The 17,281-nt window shown below is 44.9% G+C and overlaps 1 protein-coding gene across 4 annotated transcripts in view; it reads left to right on the top strand.

Annotated features, from left to right (window-relative positions):
• Nucleotides 1–4,869: 4,869 nt before the first annotated feature.
• Nucleotides 4,870–17,281, top strand: part of MORC4 (MORC family CW-type zinc finger 4) — a 51,316-nt gene continuing 38,904 nt past the window's right edge. For 2 of the 4 annotated variants that reach the window (XM_027608074.2, XM_027608073.2), the window contains exons 1-5: nucleotides 4,870–5,233; nucleotides 5,354–5,426; nucleotides 10,767–10,899; nucleotides 16,095–16,312; nucleotides 16,933–17,080. In XM_027608074.2, the coding sequence (XP_027463875.1) occupies nucleotides 5,132–5,233; nucleotides 5,354–5,426; nucleotides 10,767–10,899; nucleotides 16,095–16,312; nucleotides 16,933–17,080 (674 nt within the window). In that variant the 5' untranslated portion in view covers nucleotides 4,870–5,131. Of the gene's footprint in view, nucleotides 5,234–5,353; nucleotides 5,427–10,766; nucleotides 10,900–13,076; nucleotides 13,500–16,094; nucleotides 16,313–16,932; nucleotides 17,081–17,281 lie in introns of those variants that run through there. The other 2 variants (XM_027608075.2, XM_027608076.2) reach the window with 2 other exon arrangements.

The following is a 17,281-nucleotide window of genomic DNA, read 5'->3' on the forward strand; positions in this document are numbered from 1 at the left end:
GGATGGCACACCTTAGAAGAAAGCAGTAAGGGGCGCCTGGGTGGCTCAGTCGGTTAAGCGTCTGCCTTGGGCTCAGGTCATGATTCCAGGGTCCTGGGATCGAGCCCCATGTCGGGGCTCCCTGCTCAGTGGGGAGTCTGCTTCTCCCTCTGCCCCTTCCCCCTGGCTTGTGCTCTCTCTCTCTCTATCTCTTTCTCTCTCTCTCTCCCTCACTCTCTTTCTCTCAAATTAGTAAATAAAATTTAAAAGAAGAAGAAGAAAGCAGTAAGTGGGCATTTTTAGTAGTTCCAAGTCTTGAGTCAAATAAAAGCGAAGTCCAAACAGGGCCTTTATAATGTTTCTGCTGTGCTGAGAGGAAGAAATGGCAATGGGTCACTCCACAAGGAAAATTCTGAATGCTCGTTCCAGATATAAGGTTCCCGTCCAAACCTCACCAGAATGGACATTTATTGTCCCTGTCCATCTGTTCTGCCCCCCGGGGAAGCCCTATTCTATTTCTATAACTGCACTTCAGGCTCTCCGGCTCCTCCTCCAACCCTGCCACTCATTATGGTAACTGCACCCACCTGACTTCTTTTTTCTTTTTTTTAGATTTTATTTATTTATTTGAGAGAGGAAGAGTGAGAGAGATTGCAGAGGGAGAGGGAGAAGCAGGCTTCCCGCTGAGCAGGGAGCCCGATGTGGGGCTCGATCCCAGGACCCTGGGAGCATGACCTGAGCCCAAGGCAGATGCTTAACGGGCTGAGCCCCCCAGGCGCCCCCTCCCCCACCTGGCTTCTGATGGTCACACGCAGCCAAGGCTCTCTGTTACGTCGGAGCTCTACCATCCCCACCGCTACGGTGAGCCTGGCCCCGTAGCGGACACTCCCCCTGGCAGGCCGGACCTGTCGAAGAGAGCTAGCACCAACTTTCTTAGAGGTGCTGGTGCCCCCTCACCAGCTCATTCCTCATCTGTGTGACGTGGTGTATCCTGTGGCTTTCCGTTGAGTTTTCCAGGCCTGATTAGTATATCCACTCGAGGATGCTCACTTCTGAATCTTTTTATCCCTACTTCCACGATTGCCCCAGCAATGCTGCCATTCCAACCTCACTTAGCATGGATCCTCACTTTTTCTGTACTTCTAGGAGCTACCCCAGGAGTGAGTTTGTACCATTTCTTGTGGTCCTTGTCAGGGTGTTAAATTCTATATTCTAGGAGGGTGTTCCCACATTGAGACACTCACTTTTATCCAATGTTATAGTCTAGCTCCCTCGGTCAAGCGCTCGCAGAATCCAATTCCATGCAACTCTTTCCAGCTTCTGCCAATCCACGCTGGCTAGATTTTGCGGCTTCTTGGGGGCATAGTCACTTTCCTCCATTATCAGGCCTAGCAAGTTCAGGCTGTGCCTTTATCCTCCTTATAGGCCTAGTGGCCAGCAGGGAAAGTGAGTGCACACATTGCCTTGTGGAGGAGAAATTCTGCATCATCTCCAAGCAAGAGGTGAGGAGATTATCAGTAGGGAAGTCAGATCAGTTCTGTAGACAAATCTGGGGATTCAAGATTTTGGTGGCATCAATCTAGATAGCCCCAGACCGAGTGTCAGGGTCCTATGCTTCTAGGAAGCATTCTGATTTTGGCATTAGCAAACTTGGATCCATTGGGAGTTTAAGCTTTCTTGGGAGCTCGATAACCACCGCATTCTGTTGGGCTTAGAGCTACTATTTCCCCCCTATTGCTCAAACAGTTGCTATATCACACCAGATCGTATGTTCCCTTCTACCAGTATGCCATTCCAGTTCACCCCCTGGTGAAGATCTTAATAATAATAGGACTGCCACCTTGTGGCAGGGGGCTATCTGTGATGCGGTCCTAACTGCCAACTGGGCAGTGAGTGACCTAGCTCCCAAATTGCATCTACGCACCAATTTCTTGGATAAATCTCCGTTTCAAGTGTCATAATTTTAGTTCCCCAGGAAACGGACTGCAAGGTAGATTGTAGCATGCAGCATGCTTACTTACTAATAGGTGTCTTTTGGATTAGCAGCTGTGGAAGGAAGCTGGTTAGGGGCAGAAGGGCAGCAGAGGTGCACTGCAGACCCACCAGCAGCCTCAGCCAACCCCACAGAGAGATCTGGATTTAAAATGACCCTTTGCAATTGTCCCAAGTCGGGCTGAGATGGTCAGGCCTTTCATACCCCTTCTTTGGTCTGACATCGTGGGCTGCCTCAGAAAACTTGGTTACCTTGAGTGAGGCAAGATTACCTGGGCAATCCCTGAAGGGGCTGACAGCTCAAGTCGGCTTGCCAACAGTGTTCTCAACAGCTCAGCCCAGAAAGTCCTTTACAGAAATAGGAGATGGGCCAGCGTATCACAGCATCTGCCACAGGCACCAGTTCTTCGCCCTAAAAATTGTCAATGAAAAGTAAAAATCGAGCATTTATCTTGTTCTTCCTATAGGAATTATATTTCAGAGTAACCAACCAAACAGCCGTGGTTGATGAGGGTGAGCTCTCTACAGAAGGATCCAGTTAATACATGACAAGAACTTATGGATCGCGGTTTTGCAACCCCAATAAAAATTTTTTTTCAGACAACTGAACATCGATTGATGAGACCATAAAATGAAAGGCCGATGGGGAACTTTATAGCAGAATATTCAGGCTGCCTCCACCTGAACCCACTGATCAATCTGAATATCATTAAGTATTGGATCGTATGTACTTCCTGATGTGATGAAATAGGAAGTCTTTAGTACTGTCTATGAGCATTCCTGCTTTCGAAAAACCTTTGTGCTAGAATCTAATGAAGGCTTTAGAGCCAACTCATGATTCATAGTTAAGTTACACTTATTCCTCTAACAAAAGGAGCAAGCTAAATGGCAATATGAAGAAGCAAACAGACTAAGGAGAACGTAGGGCATTCAACAGTACAAGGGACTGGGTTTCTTCAGCAACTCAATAGCATGAAGTAAAAGAGGGGAGACTGTTTTAAATTAAAGTAGATTTAAGACAAATACCCCGTGCAATGTGTGCATCTTGTTTGGATCTAGGTTTAAACAAACCAAGTGTAAAAAGGCATACTTTTGAGATAACTGAGAAGATCAGAATATGGACTGGTACTAGAGGACATCAAAGAGTTGTTATTAATTTTGTTTAGTGTGAAAGTAGCATCGTGGTTATGTTTTTTAGAAAAGTGTCCATATTTTTAGAGGACACTGACATATATAGGGTAAAATGATATGATGTTTGAGATTTGCTCTAAAATGCTTACAGCAATGAAAAAGAAGAAGAAAAGAACATATAAAGCAGGTCTGGCAAAGTCTCGATAATTTTTGAATCTGAGTAATAAGTATATGGGGATTTGTTATATCATTCTTTGTACTTTTGTGTATTTAAAAAAATTTTTTAGGATACTAAAAAAAGGGGCAAATGCAAAGAACCCAATGGGAGGAAAATGATGCTCAAAGGATATAAACAGGCACTTACAGGAAAGGAGATTCAAACGTACAACAAACATTTCAGCTTCACTGGTAGTTGGGGAAATGCAAATTAAAACAATAAGGAGAGGGGCGCCTGGGTGGCTCAGTCCTTAACTTCGGCTCAGGTGCCCCATATCGGGCTCCCTGCTCAGTGGGAAGCCTGCTTCTCCCTCTCCCACTCCCCCTGCTTGTGTTCCCTCTCTCACTGTGTCTCTCTCTGTCAAATAAATAAATAAAATCTTAAAAAAAAATAACAATAAGGAGAGCCTATCTTTTATTCAAAAGATCCGCAAGAAGTTAAAAGAGCAGGACCAGATATCTAGCACTATGAGCATGGCAAAATAGCTGACTTGCTGGGAGGGCAAATTGCTTCCATCTTACAATATTTATTAAGAGTAAACCACGCACGTGCTATTAGACAGCAATATTCTGTAGAAATTATAGTACCAGAAATATATTATCTATACATGAGGACGTTTGAGGCAGCACTTTTTGTGTTGTCAAAAAAAAAAAATTTGAAAACCTGAGTTATCCTAGAAGGATGGTCAAATAAATTATGGTTCATCCATACCAGGGAATGTTATAGTTTTTAAAATTAAATTTTTTTTTCTGTAATCAAAGAGTGTAGGTGTAATAGTACAAAAACTAGAAAATACAAATAAGAAAAATAAGAAACAAATTTATAGTTCCAGACCTGGAGCTATCTTGGAATACGTCATTTCAAGTGTTTTTCATTGTGTGTGTATATGCATGCATATGTATTATGTATGTGTGAATATATATACGCATATATATATACTTGTTTTTCCAATAAAAGAGCTATCACGTTACACATGTTGTAACTTCTTGTTTCTTTCATTCCTTCATGAATATTTTCCACATCAATAAATATTCATCTACAAACATGGCCTTTAAGATCTGCATAGTATTCCTTTTCATGCGTACTCCATAACTTAACCAATCCCGCATTAGGGGGCATGTAAGTGCATTCCAATGTTTTCTTTTCTAAACAGCCTCCCTGTACACTCGCAAAGCTTTGAAGATGAGTTCCCATTTGCCTTCCAGAAAGTTCTGGGAGCTTCTGGAGGCACTGGAGCCAGCATAATCAGAATGCTTTCCCATCACGCGAGCCTGCTATCTTCCCAGATAGCAAAACTGTAGTCTTTCGAACTTGTAAGACTTGTCTTATCCTGCCCGTTAGTCATGCAGCCTAACTGGGACTCCGTTCCAGAAATCCCTACACCCTCTCCCTCCTCTTGCTTCACTCCCGCCCCTCCCCACGCGCCCGCCCCCTCCCTCCCCCCTGCGCTTTCCCGCTCGGCGGCCCGGCCTATGGCAAACGCCAAGAATTAATTAGGGGCGGGGATCAAGGAGCGGCTGTCAGGAGGTCGCCATATTTCTGTACGGCCCTGAGGCCGCCCCGGCAGGCAGTCGGTGGGTCGGGAGAGGTGCTGACAGGGCGGGGCCGCCGCTCGGCTCTGCCGGCCTCACCCCTCCCGCCCGGGACAGGTGGCTGGAGCGCGCCCCGCCCCCGCCAGCTGCGGGTGGGAGCGAGGGAGGGCCAGCCCCGGACGGCCGCCGCCAGCTGCGAGGGAGAGTGAGAGAGGGCCAGTCCGGGACGGCCGGGCGAGGAGTCCGGCGGCAGCAAACGAGTATCGTGGCGGCCAAAAAAATGCTCCTGTACCGAGGGGCCCCCGCGGGCCCTGGCGCGCCGGCAAGCGGGCTGGCCCGGCCGGGCGGCGGCCCACAGGCCTTCGGGATCCGCCTGAGCACGGTAGGTCAGGGGCCCGAGGGGGCGGACGCGCGCGCGCGGGCCCCGGGGCTGCGGGGGGCGCGCGGGGAGGGCCCGGCGGGCCGAGGCCTCACGCGGGACGGGACCTTCTCTCGCCCCCAGATGAGCCCCCGCTACCTACAGAGCAACTCCAGCAGCCACACGCGACCCTTCAGTGCCATCGCGGAGCTGCTAGGTGAGTGGCGAGGGCGGGCTTGGCCGCGATCGCCCGAGGCAGTGGTGCCAACGTGGTGCCGCGGACGCGAGAGGAATGCGCGGAGCCGCGCGGGGCGGGCCGGGGCTGGGGTGGGGGTGTCGGGACCGGCCCCGGCTCCGCAGGCGGAGGAGGGGGACGGCTCTCCGGCCAGGGGGACGAGGTCCCGCAGATAAAGCTGAGGAAACAAGGTGTGTCCGAAGAGTTCGGACGCCCGTGTGGTTTTTCTCTCTGGATCGTGATGTTCCGGGCACTTTAGGATAGCTTAGTTAATAATCAAAAGGAGATGAATAAAAATATCGGGCCCCGAGGCAGCTGGGCACCGCAGGGACTGGCGACCGACGGAGGGCGCCAAGCTAGCAGAGGGGCATTGTGGAGGACCCGGAAGGGTCCCGAGGAAAGGTCTGGAAAACGGACTTCTTTAACTTTTGGGACCAGAGAGTCTGGGAATGATGGGACATCTTTTAAGAGATGACACGAGTGCATTTGGCTCCCTGCGACTGCGGAGGGCTGGGTCCGTGGTCCACGAGCGCCCTCACACCGCTGGAATGAATACTGAGCACTTAACCTCTCGCTCCACCGATGTTTGCTTTTAAAGCGTTTTCAGTTGATCCCTTGAAGCCAAGTACACCAGCTTTTGCAGTAGTGTGCTAAATACTGTGTGGAAAGCAAAGAAGAAAGGCATTCCCGGACAAAATGCAGCACACACAGCACAGTGTAAATGTTTCAGACATGGAAAGAAAGGAGAGACGGTTATGGGAGGAGGTAGCACCGAACAAAATCTTGAAAAGTGGTTTGCAAGCTCGCCAGATGAGCCCCAGCCCGTACTGAAACAATTGCTGTGGCCATTCAGTGTGAGTTGTCTTGAGCAAGAAGTCAGCAGGCAGCAGGAGGGTCAGGAGAGTTACTGGGAAGGGAGATAGAGAACTTTGATGATTAGTTTCACCATCACAAGAATGCTTACATCGTGTATGACTGTTCTTTTGAAGGTGCAAGAAAAAAAAGTGACTTCGACACACTTTGAATCCTAGAGAAACGAGGACTCTATCTTTAAGGGTTTGCACCATGCTTTGAGTGAAACTTTGCTGGGTGGAACCAGACCTCTGTGTGTGTAACTCTCAGAAAAGAAAAAAGAGAGAAAAATCACAATTTACTTAGGGGGAAGTGGGAGACAGAGGTGTTACTCCTTCACAGCTGCACTGTGCAAAACAATGGATCCCGATGCTGTGCTGTGTACTGAACCTTAGAGGTGACTTGAAGAGTGTGTTCTGTTTGTAATTTTCAATATACTATATTATTTTTGTCCCGAGCATTAAATTAAGGAACCTAAGCCTGGCCCAAGATGTCTATGAGTGCAAGTGTGTATGTGTATTAATTTACATAGACACGCATGCCTGCACACATGCATAGGGAAACACAGATTTTAAAACCAAATCACAGCTATCTGTGGTAATATTAACAGTAGGAAGAAAAGGAGAGCAGAGGGTTAACTGGTAACCCAAAGCTTTAGGTTTTCCCTCAATTTTTTTCTCCTCCCTTTATGCATTAATTTTCTAGTGAATCATTCATTCAGTGAATATTTATGGAGCATTCACTGCGGGCAAGGCCACCATGGTAGGAACAAAAATGAATACAACATAGACTCACTTTTCTAGTAGGGGGGAGAGAAAACTCGTACGGAAGGTTTATGCTTTGTATAACAGCAAAATGGAAAGTGATATATCAGCGAAGATCTACGGATCGAGTGCTGTGGGAGTTCAGAAGAAGGAGGGATGACTTCCAGCTTACCAGGAAGAGGAGAGTTAGGAAAGGCTTTGTAGATAGAGGAGGTGACATTTGAGCTGAGATTTGAAGGATTGGGACATGTGGATACGGGTGTGGGGAGGGGAGGGCATTCCAGGCAAAAGAAACAACTGCATGAACAAAGGCATGAAGAATACTGAGTCGCTGAGTTTCATTAGAGCGTGGAGTTTACAAATAGTTACGACTATAAGTCCTTAGAGTATAAAGCGCCGGCACAAGTACATTTTTAACTTTACCCTTTGAGGTATTATACGGCATTATTATAATTAATATTATTATTGTCATTATTATATCATTATTATTCTCATCCTGCAGATCAAGATCCGGAGGCTCAAAGAATTTAACTGACTTTTCCAAGGTTACATGTCTAGTAAGTGGCAGGTCCAGGACTCAAGCGCGGATCTTTTTACTCCCAAGTACCACGTAGGTCATGAGGTTAGAAAGGCGGCCTGGGACCAGGATGTGACTGGGAGGCCCAGGTATTTGGCCTTTTAGTCTGAAGTTTTCTGAGCAGGGGAAAGTCCTGATCAGAGCTGGGCTTCAGGAGAGTTAATCTTGCAGCAGTGTAAAAGATGGATTGGAAAAGAGAAAGAGCCATGACTTCGAAAGACTAGTTGGGAGGTTAACGTGATAATCCGGATGAGAGGGAATAAATTCTGTAAACTGAGAAAGTGACAGGGAGAATAGAAAAAGCTAGATGTGAGAGAGCTTAGGGATGCATAGGGTAAGAGAAAGTGAGGGATAAAAAATGATTTTCCAATTTCAGACTTGTGGTCATTTGAATGCTGGCTCTGTGTATGTGTTTGGGGGGGAACAGGGGAAGAATAGGCTTATGTTGGAAGGTGATGACCTTAATTTTAGACAACAATGCTTTTAGGTACATGCAGGATGTCTGTAGGGCAACAGCTTGGCCCTGGCGGCCTTGCAGGAATCCACACAGGTCGTCCTCCTGGAACACGAGAGGATGGGAGGCTTGTAAAGTGCCACCTCGAAGCTACCTCCCACTTGCCATCCTGTCTGTCCAGGGAGGCTGTCACGGGACAGTTTTCTCATTGCAGCCCAGGTTCTGATGAGCCCTGAGGCTTCATTCAGTTAGAGTGCTTTTTTAGAAGACCAGGGGTCAGGTGGACCAAGTCAAGGGATAAGATAGATTCCCTGGGATCTGGTTTCTCATGTTCTTGCCTAAGTGGGGGTGAGGAGGCAGAGATAGGGTCCTCCCACTCCAGGTAGCGTGGGCCAAGTTAGGAGACAGAAGACTCCTTGGGATCTGGTAGCACATGAGATTGTATGGGCCAGGTTAGGGGGATAAAGACATTCCAGGATCTGGTAGTGCAGCCCAGGCCTATGTGGGGTGGGGGGGCGAGGACCAGGGGTTCTCAAGGGTTCTCTCCGCTGTCCTACCTGTCTGTAGGCTGGGCAGGCTGGGATAGCATGTGTTACAAGTTGATACATTTTCGGGAGGTTAAGCAGCAAGAGAGAGGATCAAAACCAGCCACCAGATTGGGGCCTTATTATTTATACGTTCATTTGTTGAGCCAAGGGAAAGGCCACTTCAAACTGAAAATAAGTGTAAAGCTGGGCTTGCTACCACCCGCTGCTGCCTCGCTCCATGCTGCTGGAGCTGACCCTGGCTGCTGGGGCACCCCCTCCCCGCTGGACTCCAGCAACCTCTAGCCAAGGAGGTAAAATGCCTAGCTGCACTTAGAATTGGGATGGATATGTGTTATGTGCTTCAGTGGTGAATGTTCATAAAATGTTAGAAGGACTTCCTCCTATGTTCAAAGTTTTCAAAACAGAAATGATGCCCTGGCCATTGACACAGTAAAGGTGTCAGTCTCAGTGGCCCTGGCTTTCTGCCAGCAAGAGTGACTGATAAGTCCTAAAACAATTCAGGGCCTGCTTGCCAAATGGTTTCTTGAAACAGTGTAGGCAGCTTCACAGTGCTGAATCCTTCTGTCAGTTCCAGAAAAAAAAAACTGCCTCTCACACAAAGTAAAACACTATTTCTGATAAAAGCCTCTATTGCATGTCAAACTTACAGTTCCTGCCAAAAGTTGGCCCACTTGATTTACCACATGACACAAGGCGTTGGCCCCACCTCGTCCGTCCTTAAAGATCGACCCTACCAGACCTCTTAATTCCCTTCTGGGGCTCTCGGTGATGGCTTACTACTGTTAAGATTTTTCGGCTCACAGTTGGTGATGATTTTATCAATGGACATGGGCAACACCACTCTGGCCCTTGAAATCAATCCGTGTCTTGTTTTCATTGCTGGACATTCCACACGTCCAAGTGGTTGTAATTGAAACTGTTGATTATATTTTGAATATGAGTAATATTTCTCTTGCTTGTAAGGGATGTTCCCAGCGGAGAAATGCCATGATTTGAACAGTGGTGGCAGGACAAGTACACAGCCGGGACCCCACCTGGTGCTCTCTCAGCCCAGCCATGTGGTATCAGTAAGGTAGTCTAGGATGCCAGGGGAAGGGAAAGGGGGTGGAAGGGAAGGTCTCTGTCTTGATTAAAGAGCTAGTAGGGACAGGAGTGCTTAGCGAACCCATCAGACACATGGTTCAACCTGCCCTCCCATTCGGGCCAGCAAGTCCTGGTGAGACTGTTGCAGTCTGTGTATCTGTGAGTGACAGTTGTGTGACCTGGGGTCTGGGACACAAAGATGTGGCTCCTAGACATTGCCCCCCCCCAACTGTGGGGGGTTGTGGACTTTGCCCGGATGTTAGAATGTGGTTCTGTCTGGTGCCTTCGGAGCCTTAAATGATGAGCCCATTATGAAGACGGGACTCAGGAGGAATCATGGAACTTTACTTACAGTTTTTTCTTTTTCTGCTTTAATTCTACCTTCTCTATTTAATGAGGGTGGGGCAGCTTCACCTTTAAGACTGTGACAGAGTACTTAAGCTGAATCCCTCCCTCTCTCTCAGTGTGCTTGTTAGCATTCACTGGGATGGGGCGGGCAATTAAATGTTTTGGTTTGAACTGCTAACTCTTTCAGGGCCTCTTAGGCTGCAAACAGGGATGGTGATGTAAAAAAAAAAAGTAGAAAAATAGAAAATAAAATGTTCACGGGTGCACTGTAATGTGTGCAGTATGCACCGAAATTGCAGATTCAACTCTTCTCCATAGCCACCCTCTGTTGTATGTGTTCATGAGCAGCAAAGTGCTAAAAGACGAGAAAGAAGTAATAAGATGAAAATGGAGCCAAATGCTTTGTGTAGAGGAGTTATTTTCCCCACAGACCCTGAAATGTGAAGGGAGAAAGGCAGACTGCAGTTTGTCATTATATGAAATCTAGAAATCAGCTTCATAACCCCATCTGCAGTCGTTATCTATTGTTCCCAATAACCCAGTAAGCACACTACCATCAAAGCTCCCTGCCCACCTTTGGGGACATCCACTTGAAGGGGATAAAGGCTAGTTTCTGTGTCTTGGGGCACTGAACTAGAGATTTTACTGAAATACGAGAAAAAGGGGTCTAATATCACAGATTTCTACCTTTTGCAGATAATGCTGTAGATCCAGATGTATCCGCCAGGACCGTCTTTATAGATGTTGAGGAGGTCAAGAATAAATCTTGTTTGACCTTTACTGATGATGGATGTGGGATGACACCTCATAAACTACACCGAATGCTCAGGTAAAAATGTCTTCATTCTTTTCCTCTTGTCTTGAGTTCATGAACTCTACTTAGGGCTTCATAATTTTCTTTAATATTTCCCTTTCCTTTTATTCATTCAGCAAATATTTATTGAGCATATATTATGTGCCAGGGCACTGGTGATGCAATAGACACTATTCTTGCCCTCATAGAACTTACAGTTTAGTTGGCAATTCAGACAGCGAAGCAGTAATTATAATAAAAAATGGTAAACATGCTAGAAAAGCATAGGATGCAATGGGGACCAGCAGGGGAACCAAATCTGATCCAGGAAGTCAGACAAAGCCTCTTAGAGGAAGTGATATTTAAACCGAGATCTGAGGGTGAGTAGTAGAATTTAACAAGGTAAAGGAGCAGGGGGCAAGGGTTGAGGGTTCAGGCAGAGAATAGCAAGCGTAAAGATCTGCAGGCCTTCGCTGGCCTGAGACCTCCTCCAAATTATATTAGCCTGAACTCACTCTTAGATCCGAAGTATTGCAGTTGGGATGATTTGTGGGTTAGGACCATGAATATGCCTGGGTATAACCAAGCCCCATGAATGATAAATAGAAGGCATTCATACACATAATCTTTGAAAGGTTTCACAATAGAATGGCAAAATTAGGGAATTTTCTCTTCTAACTGCTGAAGCTGGTGATAGAGATTTCTGTTGCCACTCTCAGTTCATTTAATTACTTTAAAAGGTTTGTAGTTGAGAATGTAAGTTTGTACTTGATTATCTCCACGTATCACTCAGTAAAAGATGAGTGTTTCCTCAACTCCTTCCTTTGCTCTTCTTTTTTGAGCAGGTGAGGTTAATTACTCTCCGTGTGGCTTCCTGAACTAGTGTGTGAAGCATGAGTAACAATGAAAGAGGGGTTCTGTGGAGGAGGGAGAGAGGGCTCTGAACTATAAAAATGGAAAAACGTTCATTTGGTTGTAGTTCTCTTTAAACTTATTCTAATTCTATAACCCTGTTTATAGGGAAATCCCTTTGAACCATCAAAGAAAAGAAATGAAATTTGGGCATTAACCAATTAAATTGCATTGTTTTACCACTCGGCAGTCTGTGTACCTTGTGTCTCAGACCCTCATAATTAGAAGAATGTTCAAGGAAAGCTTCTGGAAGTGAGAGAAAGATGTGGCCAGTATGTTGGTGAAGGTATGGAGTTGGCCCTGTTTTTTAATTTATAGCATTACTTTTAGCTCCTCAAGTTAGTATTTTATATTTAAAAATACAATTTTAGATGGGATGGAACCAAAACATTGATATGTCTAATTATGTATTCATGTTTCCCCTAAAATCACTTTATTTCATGCATGTATTCATTTTTCCCCCGAAAATCACTTACTTCTTTAGTAATTCCTTCCAACCACACTTTATCCCAGTGACATAGGTGTCAGATAGTGGGCCCAGCAATTTTAGTGCCTTCCATTTTGTCTGTGGAACTACATCTATGAAAGTCGGTGCTTATAGTTACAAGAAGGATGAGAAAGGAGGATGGTTTCAAAATAATCACAACCATTTTTGTTCCAGATTCATTCAACAAATTTTTACTGAGCACCTATGTGGACATCACTGAAGATAAAGTGCTGAACCAGATAGACATCCTTGCTCTCAAGGGGCTGACGGTTTAGTGAGAAGGATAGAAAAGAACTGACTAGTAATACAACTAAATAGGTTATCTCACCTAGTGTTAAGTGCTACGAAGGAAGACTACAGTTTCCATGAGAGTATATAGTGGAAGGATCTAACCTAGTCTAGGGAGTCAAAAAAAGATCCCCTGAAAAGGTGGCATTTGAATTGAAATATGAAGAATGAGTATCATCTGTTCATAATTTTGTTCCCTCCCCAAGGAACAAAACAGCAAAACAGGCAGAAACTTATTTAGCCATAGCCTTTTTTGGCATTATCATACCAAATACCTTTCCCACTAATTTGAGCTGGGCAATTGTTCTTCGTATGAAAAATTAATTTTAGAGAGTTTTTTAATGAGTCCCGGGTTAATGTATAGTATATGTACCAGATTTTATTTGTGGTCATATCTTAAAACAAACTTGAATGAGCTAGAAAGTCCCATTTATTTAAAAGTTCGTTTAATCCAATCCTAACTCCTGGCCATGGATTCCATTTACCACAATTTTGTTATAAATAATTGAACTTCAGAGGTAGCTTTGAAAATTATTAAGTATGTTCATTTTTCTGGATTTGGTTAGGGACATATTACTTTTGTATAATAATAGAGGTAATTATGCAAAATGATTAAACCCACTGAAATTCTGTGTCACCAATAACATTCGTAATAATCCCATCCACATTTTCCAACTCTTCTTGCTACTCTTCCTATTTCCAGGCTAATAGAATAGTTATCTAATTGCAGCAAGTTTCTCCCATAAATACAGAATCCCAATGAAAATCAAATTAAGAAGGAAAAGCCTATCATTAAATTCCTTTAAAGTCCACAGTGAATTCTCTTTAGCTTCTGGGGCTGGTGTGAAGCAGCTAGTCGAGATGTCCAGCTAGCTGCCGTTCTCCGCAAGGTAGAAAACCTCTTCCAAAGGTCAAGGATTAAAAAGAGCCACAGATCCCTGGATTAAAGGTATTTGCCACCTCTGCTCAGTAGTGCATTTCCTAGTAGGTCTGTTCTTCTGAAACAACAGCCAGAGAATAACTGTGCTTAGCAGTGTTCCATTGTTTTATATTCCATATTACATCCCCAGTATATCTAGGAAACAGCACTGCCTGCCGTCGTGTGTCCACGGATTCGCTGAGGTGTGTTTCATTGGTCAGAGTCCCAATTTAAATTGATCTCCTTGGATTCTAGAATCTTGACATTTTAAGGAACTCGGGAGTGAGCTGCTGTCTCCCTGCATTCCACTCAGCTGGTATTCAGCCCCCCGGTCCCCCCCCCCCCCCCCGGTGTGTAAACACTGCTGTCACTTACACAAAAGGATAGAACAGGACTTAACTTAGGGAAGCTGCCTGTCTGAGCCAAGAGATCCCTGGAAAATTAGTGAGCTCTACCAAGCTATGTAAAATGCTTCCCTACAATTCTGTTCTTCATTGTGAGGGCTTTTATACTCGGTAGTTATTTGATCGGGGTCTGGCATCCGTTCCATAATTTTCCGTTAAATAGAATACCTAACACAAGAATGTAGATGGAATAAAACAACACGTGGGATGGGTTAAGTGGAACCTAACAACAACAACAACAACAACAACAAAATCCAGTGCTTCCGGCTCCTCTCTTCTCATTTTCTTATCCTTTTCCATGTCTGGTTCTGGCCCTGAGCGATTACTTAGCTTCTCAACCTAATATAGTCATTGGGTCTCTCCAAACTAAGTAGCACCATGAGGATTTATACTTCCAAAGGGAAAAGGGGGTGTTAGATGTCAGAAGAGTCAGGGATGGCTGGGAAATTAAGGGGATTGAATAGAGTCTCCCTATTTTCACCACTTTCCGTTACCCACCGAATTGAAGCTTGTGTGGCACTAGAGATGGTTTGAGTCCAAATAACCATATAGCTTCATTTCGTGTGATAGGTAGGGTTACTATTTATGAGGAGCCCTGAGTTTTAGATACAGCATTCGATCTGAAGTATAGGTAGAAGCGAGCCCAGGACAGTTCTCAGAATGACTTCTAGAGTTCGTTTAAAATTAAGGTTTAAATGCTACTTTATAATTTAAAATATGCTGTACAGACAGTATATAATTTAATCCTCCTAACGACTCCCATCTTTTTTAGGCACTTCTTACACAAGAGGATTAGGAATGCCTGAATTTCACCAGCTTCTATAAGTTTATTTCCCGGATTACTGAGGCCCATAGATGGCAGAAACTCAATGATCTTTTAGTATTTTCCAAGGAACTGCTGCCCTAGAAATTACCTTTTACTGTGGTTAGGTTTATCTGTAGGATATACAAAGCTCCTAGGAAGTGTCTAGAAGGACATAATGGTTTTATTGTGGGACACTTTGAAATAGAAAATTACAAGCTGGTCCCTCTTTCTTAGGGAGTAGGCACAAGCCACAGCCTTCAGGAAGTAGAAACCAGGCACCTTAGCCCTGTTCCAAAGCGTAAGAGCCAAGGCCACGCCGCTCAGCCATGGCAGATAGAGTGTCTCTTTTATTGATACTGGAGAAGCATCTAATCTGTAATCCTTCCTTAGACTGTAAACCATGAAGGCAAGAATCATGTCTTTTCTTTTATTATTAACAATTTGCGTCTCCAGCGCTTAGTACAACGCACGGCACGTAGTAGGGACTCCGTAAATATTGATTGAATGAATGAGAGCGTACGACATTGTACACTTTGTCTGGAGAGAAGCAGTCCTTAAAATTAGTTTTATTTGTGGTGAGAGAAGACCTATGAGAAAGCCAATCATTGTTTTCTGGATTTTGTACCTTTCATTTTTTTTGGTTCTGTTATTCTGTTGTGTGTTTAAATGGGGAATCTAAGCGAGGGAAAGGACCTGGCTGCAGAGATTGTCGAGGTGACGCAGTGAAAGGGCCCTAATAAAACAAGAGAGACCTCATACTGCAGCTGCCTGCCGATATTCAGCGAGGGACCTACCTATTTTTATCCCTTGGCCACATTCCAGGGAACTGTCCCAGCAGATGGAGCAGAGGTTAAGAATTGGAAGGGTTATCCTCTGGGGGGAAGGTTGAAATTGTTAAGATATATAACCTCTGGCTTTTCAGGTTTCTAGAGGGTGATGTAGATCTCGTACTTCTGACCAGCGCCGCTACACTGTGGGTTCCTTTTGTGACCCGCGCTCGGGCGCACTCTGAGCTAACCACCCTCTTCACCCTGCCCTGACCTCGCTATCAGCAGTCAGAGCCATTGCATCTAGACAAGAAAGGCAGCTGCCCACGGCCTCCTGCAGTTCTCCCTGTTAGTCAGCGAGAAGAGGCCATCTTGACGTTCGCCAAGTGCGACTGTCTGGTGGTGGGGGTGTCTGTGTGCACACAGCAGCCACACGGGAGAATCTGGGCCGTCACGTCATGGTAATTTCCTATGGTTTTCACGTAATAGTTTTGCCCAGAGGTACCGAAAGGAAGAAAGAAGGAGTGACTTGTTATAAGTGTGTTTCGTTCGTATAAGCCATTCTGCCCATCAGCCTGTCTTAGGATGCTTTTTACCTTTCTGGTTTCCTTTTTTTTTTTCTGATTTCTTTTTTCTTGTGTAATTACAGCTTTGGCTTTACAGATAAAGTAATAAAGAAGAGCCAGTGTCCCATCGGGGTCTTTGGTAATGGTTTCAAGTCAGGCTCCATGCGGCTAGGAAAGGATGCTCTTGTCTTCACCAAGAATGGGGGTACTCTCACTGTTGGACTCCTATCACAGACCTATCTGGAATGTGTCCAGGCCCAGGCAGTTATTGTACCAATTGTTCCATTCAACCAGCAAAACAATATCCTTTCTGGAAGTGGCAGATGTTGGTTAAAAATTAGTCTGATCTGACTATTATGATAGAAAGCTCTTGTCTTCAGCTCAAATCCAGCTATCAAAAGTTTTCATATTTAAAGAGGTATTCAAGTGTCTTAAATTTACCTGGAATTTTACTGTATGAAATACTTTTAAAAAATAAATGTACCATAGACAGAAGCTTAGAAATGTTTTTTAGTGTATTGAATCAGCTTATCTGATAGCAGAATGGCGCGTTTCCCTATACCTGAGACAAGCTGTTATTTCTGTTAGAGGACAGATTGTCTTGACCCAAGCAGCACAGCAGTAAAGTTTGAACTCAGCTTCCAAAGAGGCTAAAAATTCAGCCTTTGATCTGTTTCTTAAATAGCCTTTGTTTACACTGTATCTTTGAAGCTGTCGTCTGCAGGGGTAACCGATTTTGGTGTTTTGTCTCTACGACCTTTCTCCCTTTCCCCCCTTTCCTTTCTTCTGTAGCAATAATGCCCATGCTTCCGACGGTATGTGTCTATATTTTGTCTAAACATGCAGCCCAAAAGGCAGATCTTCCTAACTGATAGCGTCCTTTTAAGATATTAATTTTTCTTTGACTGTATTTGGTTTTACAAAAAATGATTATTACTGAGGATTCCTTGCCCAGCCTAGAAGCCATCTTGAACTATTCAGTTTTCAACAGTGAAAATGACCTGCTGTCCCAGTTTGATGCCATCCCAGGCAAAAAAGGCACTCGGGTTCTCATTTGGAACATCCGCAGGTATAGTATCTCAAGGGTGATAGGGTCAAGTAAGCAAAGGTAGTATGATGAAGGACATTTTCAGAAATCTCTTTAGAAAAGCAGAGTGGATCAATTTTGATACATATCTGTGTCTCTTTGCATAGCTTTCCTTAATTCTCTTGGAACCACAGCTCCCGTTTGAGAAAGTGGTTCTTACTGGTAGAATGTGGAGCTTGATAA

The sequence above is a fragment of the Zalophus californianus genome, chromosome X (assembly GCF_009762305.2).
Source record: "Zalophus californianus isolate mZalCal1 chromosome X, mZalCal1.pri.v2, whole genome shotgun sequence".
Lineage (NCBI taxonomy): Eukaryota > Metazoa > Chordata > Mammalia > Carnivora > Otariidae > Zalophus > Zalophus californianus.